General features: G+C 40.8%; 1 protein-coding gene across 2 annotated transcripts in view; it reads left to right on the top strand.

Moving 5' to 3' along the window:
- Nucleotides 1-6,000, top strand: part of Kpna6 (karyopherin alpha 6 (importin alpha 7)) — a 49,874-nt gene that overhangs the window by 27,602 nt on the left and 16,272 nt on the right. For both annotated transcript variants that reach the window (XM_005395042.2, XM_005395041.2), the window contains exons 2-4: nucleotides 3,877-4,010; nucleotides 4,910-5,002; nucleotides 5,399-5,498. In XM_005395042.2, the coding sequence (XP_005395099.1) occupies nucleotides 3,877-4,010; nucleotides 4,910-5,002; nucleotides 5,399-5,498 (327 nt within the window). The remainder of the gene's footprint in view (nucleotides 1-3,876; nucleotides 4,011-4,909; nucleotides 5,003-5,398; nucleotides 5,499-6,000) is intronic.

Raw genomic sequence — 6,000 nt, forward strand, 5'->3', positions numbered from 1 at the left:
GTTTATAGGAAGTTATGTTCTGCTCATTTGGTCAGTTTTATCAGTTTAAGGCTTGTTTTAAAGTTTCATTAGTAGCCTTTTCTTAGTTCAATCCCACTATGAAGTCATGGCCTTTCTAAGGTCTTCACTGAATGCTCACAGGATCAGTGAGGAATCTCCACTTTGAGTCACGAATTGTGTCCCTAACCCCGTGTGAGCTTTGAAACAGTTTATAGTTCCTCAGTTGCCCTTTGCCTGACTTGTGGAGTTTCACCCTGCATATGTACATCCTTAATCTTCAGCAAAGGATTAGGGAATTCCAAGCAGATATCCCAAGCTGTTTTTTATTATTGTTGGTGGTGCTCAACCCAGGCCCTTGAGCAGTTCTTTTTCTGTGTATGTCCCTCGTCTTTAGAATTCTTTCTCAAAATTCATAGCTACCTCAGTCTCCTTGAACTGTGTGGTCTCCATCTTCAAGGAGTAAGATTTCTATGCTTTGTGTAGTACCCCATTCCCTGTGCTAGATTGTGCCTCCAGGCAGAAAGCCAATGAGATAAGTAAGGCTCACTTCAGTTGTTTCTGCTGTGATCACAGTTCTGTATCATTTTTTTGCCAGTGTCCGAATCAGTTTACAATAGCAAGGTAAATTTGATCCCTGTTATTCCATCATGGCTAGAAACAGAAGTGATAGCTATGTTAATATCCAACAAAATGAGACAAAGCATTGTTAAAGAAAACTTGCCTCTTTTTTTTTTTTTTTTGAGGCAGGGTATTGCTATACATTTCAGGCTGGTCGTGAGCTCCCTATGTACCCCAGGCTGTGCTACCACATCTGGCTAACTCGCTTTATTTTAATAAACTGATCAATTTATCAGCCAGATACTACAGTTCTAAATGTGTATACCCCTAATGAAATAGTGTTAAAAATAAAGCATCTGGGCATGGTGGCAAATGTCTGAAATCCCAGCACTCTGGAGGCTGAAGCAGGAGGATCACTATCAGTTCGAGGCCAGTGTGGACTACACAGTGAGACCTCTCTCAAAAACAAGCAAACAAAATACATCAAAATAAAACTTCAGAGTGAAATGGATATATTCAGTATTGATAAATTAAAAAGCAAAGCAGAAGAGTTGAACAGTGACAATTTAATATGATATACAGAACTCTGTGCATTATAGAACACAAATTGTCCTCAAGCACACATTGAACCATTAATTAAGCAAAAAAGGAACTCTCACCAGGCATAGTGGCACATGCCTGTAATTCCAGCACTCGGGAGGCTGAGGCAGGAGGATCGCTGTGAGTTCCAGGCCAGCCTGAACTGCATAGCGAGACCCTGTCTCAAAAAGTAAAAAAGAAAAGACTATCCAGCACTGGGCGTGGTGGCACATACCTGTGATTGCAACACTCCAGAGATTGAAGCAGGAGGGTTGGGAGTTCCAGGCCTGCCTGGTTTACATAGCACATTCAAGGCTGACCTGAACTATATAGCAAGACCTTGTGTCAGAAAACCAGCAGGGGTAGGGGACACGCAAACACACATCCAGGACCCTTGACTGTAGTGTAATTTTATTAGAAATAAATAACAAAGTCCCTAAACATTACTAATTTTAAAAACCACTCATGATTTATTTAAAATATATGAAAATTAAATCAGGCATGATGGTGCATCCCTTTAATTCCAGCACTGAGTAGACTGAGGCAGGAGGATCACCACAGTTTCAAGGTCATCCTGGGCTACATAGTAAGTTCAAGATGAGCCTGAACCACGTAGCAAGATCTTGTCTCAACTAAGTGATTTTTTAAAAATTTGTGCTTATGTTCTTTTTCATTCCTAGTTTTTTTATGTCCCCTTTTGTTGAGAATTTTCAGAGGTGTGTCAATTATCATTTTAAATTTTGCTAATTTGGGGGTTCATTGATACTCTCTACTAGGTGATTTCTATTACTTTATACTTTTTCTAACTAAAATCATGTAATGTTCTAAAGCTCACACTGTACTTCTGTAATACCTAAGGCTTTGTAAGTTTGCTTCAAATTAAGATCATTATAACTCATTTTTGAATATCTAATCTTCATATATTTTATTTATTTTTGGGAGACAGTCTCCCTATGTAATTAATTCTTTTTAAACAACATGAACAGAGGTAGGTGTGGTAACATACCTTTAATCCCAGTACTCTGGGAGGCTGAGACCAAAGAATTGCAAGTTCAAGTCCGTCCTGGGCAATTTAGTGAGACTTGTCTCAAAATTAAAAGGGCTGAGTTCAGTCCTCAGTACTGCCAAAAAAAAAGAACATGGGCAACTCAGGTGCAGTGATGCTCATCTATTGTGCCAGCTACTAGAGATGCTGACGCTAGAAGGTCGCTTGCGCCCAGGACTTCAAGGCCAGTCTGGGCAGCATAGTGAGATGCTACCTAGAAAAAGAATGTGAACAGTTTATGCTAATACATTTGAAACAAAAGAAACAAATTCCTAGGATAACATAATTTACTAATACTCAAGTAGGAAGACTGGTTAGTTTTATAACCATTAAATATATTGACTCTCAATAGTAAAAAATATTCCTATAAAGAAAATATCTGCCCTTTCAGGCATGGTGGCCTATGGCTATAGGCTGAGACACAAGGATCACAATTTTGAGGCCAATATGGGCAATTGAGTGACAGCCTGTCTCAAAATTTAAAAATAAAATAGACTGGCTGGGCGTGGTGGCACACGCCTGTAATCGCTGAGGCAGGAGGATCGTTGTGAGTTTGAGACCAGCCTGGGCTACAAAGTGAGCTCGAGGCTAGCCTGAACTGCACAGCAAGACCCTGTCTCAAAAAGACAAAAATAAAATAAAATAAAATAAAATAAAATAGGCTAGCGTTTTACTACATACCCTGGGTTCAATCCCAAGTGCCAGCCCCTCCACCCCCCCCAAAAAAATTAGAAGAAAACCAAAAAAAAACCGATCCTAAATGGTTTAACAAATGCGTTCTACCACCACCATTCCCATACTGAGGATTGAACTAAGCTACATCCCCAGGCCTTTTTTGAGACAAAGTCTTACTGAGTTGCTAAATTGTCCAGGCTGGGCTTGAATTTGTAATCCCTTGGCCTAAGCTTCCCAAAGTGCTTGAGATTATAAGTCTGTGCCACCATGCTGGACTTCACATTTTTAATAGGTAATTATTTTACTTCTGCTTCCAGAGAATGGGGAAAAAAAGGAAAACTGTTTTCATAACCAAAGAAGGATAATATGAGAAAGTAATATACTTTTCCTATTCTACTTATGAACAGTAATACAAAAGTGATCATAATATTAAGAAATATATCTAGCAGAATACAAAAACATACAATTGATCCTAAATTGGGCTTATCCCTAGGACTGCAGGAGTGATTTTCTATTATAAAATCTGCAGATGTAATCATTCATTATGCATTTTAAGCAGAAAAACTATATATCAAGAGGTGCAGAACAGAGAATTAGATAATGTTCAGCAGCTTTTTTTTCTTTTTTCTTTTTGAGAGCGGTTTCACTATGTAGTGCAGGCTGGCCTTGAACTCACTTTGTAGTCCAGGCTGGCCTGGAACTCAAAACGATCCTCCTGCCTCAGCCGTCCGAATGCTGGTATTATAGGTGTACACCACCATACCTGGCCCCCTTCATTTTTTTAAATCTGTTTTTAACAGCTTCATTATTAACAGCTCGTACCAAATCATGTGTGTTGGTATGGAGTTACAATAAGAAATGTTAGGTGCAGTTACTGGGATTACTGGGCCTCCTAGAGAACCTGTGGTCCCCCTGGTATAGGGAAAAGATAGGGCATGGATAGGAACAGAAGCACACGAAAAGGAATTCTGCCTCCTGGAGAGTCTTTGACAGTTTGTTTGTATTTTGCCTTTTTCTAGAGACCATGGCGAGCCCAGGGAAAGACAATTATCGAATGAAGAGCTATAAGAACAATGCCCTAAACCCTGAAGAAATGAGGCGAAGAAGAGAGGAAGAAGGCATTCAGCTCCGAAAGCAGAAGCGGGAGCAACAAGTGAGTTGCTGAGTACCCTCAAAACGTACCATTCAGGAAAACACTCCAGCCTCTGTGGTGGGCCTTCACTTTGCTCACTGACCTTTCCCTTAGGAAAATTCAGCTTAGCTACTTAGTAGGGCAGTCATCCATTTTCTTTTTCTTTGCTTTCATCACATTGGAGTCAGTATTAGATCTGGCTTTCAAGGTCCAGCTCCATACCCGGTCCCTCAGGAGGCTTACTAACCATTCTGAGCTTTACTAACCATTCTATTTTTTTGAGTCTGTGTTTTGTGGGTATTCCTAGGACTGAAACTACTAATGTGACACCACCTGCTCTCCCACCACTCAGGCCTTCCCACCCCTGATGGGTACTGCTCATGTCTAGGCTTGATCACCCATTCTGCTTTTGCCTATCCTCTTGATAATATACCATCAGTCTTCCAGAGCCTTCTTACCCATAATTTTTTACACAAATGGCAAAGAAATTTTTTAAAGTTTTTTCCTTATAAAAAATGTTCTTGGTCTGGGGATATAGCTCAGCGGCACAGCACCTCCCTGGCAAGTGCAAGGTCCAAAGTTTGATTCCCAGTACCAAAAAAATGTTCTTAAAAGATGTGGGGGGAAAAAACAAAAAAAAAAGATGTGAACAGTTAGATAACATAGAAAGTAAGGCTGTTCAATGACTTTCCATGTCAGTATTATGAAGCTTAGCCTTCTTTTCTCAATTACCCCAGCTCAGTGATGGTGAACCTTTCAGAGCTTTCAGTGATACAGACATCCCACTGCAGCACGCATGCAGTAGGTTCACCACCACTGCCTCGCACACCTTTGTCTCTTAGGCCGTACTTTGCACTGGATTCTTTGTTTTCTTTGGTTCAGTGAATAGTACTACTATTGTCTCTTCACTTTACTTTCAGCTTTTTAAAAGGAGAAATGTGGAACTGATTAATGAAGAAGCTGCCATGTTTGATAGTCTCCTCATGGACTCCTACGTGAGCTCTACCACTGGGGTAAGGCCCTTGCATGTGCCTGAGACAGGCCTGGAACATACCTGTTTCCACAGAACATAAATTGGGTGGTTCATGTCATCTAGTAGTTTTGTCGGTAATGCTAAGCTCTTTCTTCCGAAAGTCCTTCTGTAGATGGTCAGCTTAAAAAGTCAATAAATATCCTCTTTTGATAGAAATATACTTGAGGAAACATTAAGGGAAGCATCAGTTAGTTGTGTCAGAGATTAGGAAGCACTGTTGAATGCCCAAAGTTGAAACAAGCATGGATTAAATAAACCCCTTCCGAGCCTGTTTCTTATGCCATCCTTTCACCCTAAAGTCTTAGAAAGCAGGATAACATGCTCATACCTGGCTACAGTGTTGGTTTGCAAAGTTCTAAACCTGTTTTTATTCTAGGAGAGTGTGATCACAAGAGAGATGGTGGAGATGCTCTTCTCTGATGATTCTGACTTGCAATTAGCAACCACACAGAAATTTCGGAAACTGCTCTCCAAAGGTACAGAGTTTGCTTCCTCTCAGAGAAGCTCCACATGATTTAGTCTCTTGTTTCTCATCATTGACCTCATCACCTTCTCTCTGAGTTGAGTGTGCAGATGCAGAATCCTGAATATAGAGGGCCAGCTGTACTTATTACCTTCTATCAATAGAATGTGTCTCCCCACTTGGTTATAAACCTAACGAGGGCAGAGACTTCGGGTTTTGTTTACTACTGTATCTTCAGTACCTTGAGCTAGGGGCACATAGTAATTTTAGAAATTGGGCTGGGCATGGTGGTACACGCCTGTAATCCCAGCACTCGGGAGGCTGGCAGGAGGATCACTGAGTTTGAGGCCAGCCTGCGCTACAAAGTGAGTTCAAGGCCAGTCTGAACTGTATAGCAAAACCTTGTCTCAAAGAGACAAGAAAGAAATTGGGGAATGAGCATGGAGGCAAACACCTATAATCTCAGCACCAGGGAGGCTGAGACAGGATTATCGAGAGTTCAAGGCCAACCTAGA

Source organism: Chinchilla lanigera, unplaced genomic scaffold, assembly GCF_000276665.1.
Source record: "Chinchilla lanigera isolate Chin_1 unplaced genomic scaffold, ChiLan1.0 scaffold00051, whole genome shotgun sequence".
Taxonomy (NCBI): Eukaryota; Metazoa; Chordata; class Mammalia; order Rodentia; family Chinchillidae; genus Chinchilla; species Chinchilla lanigera.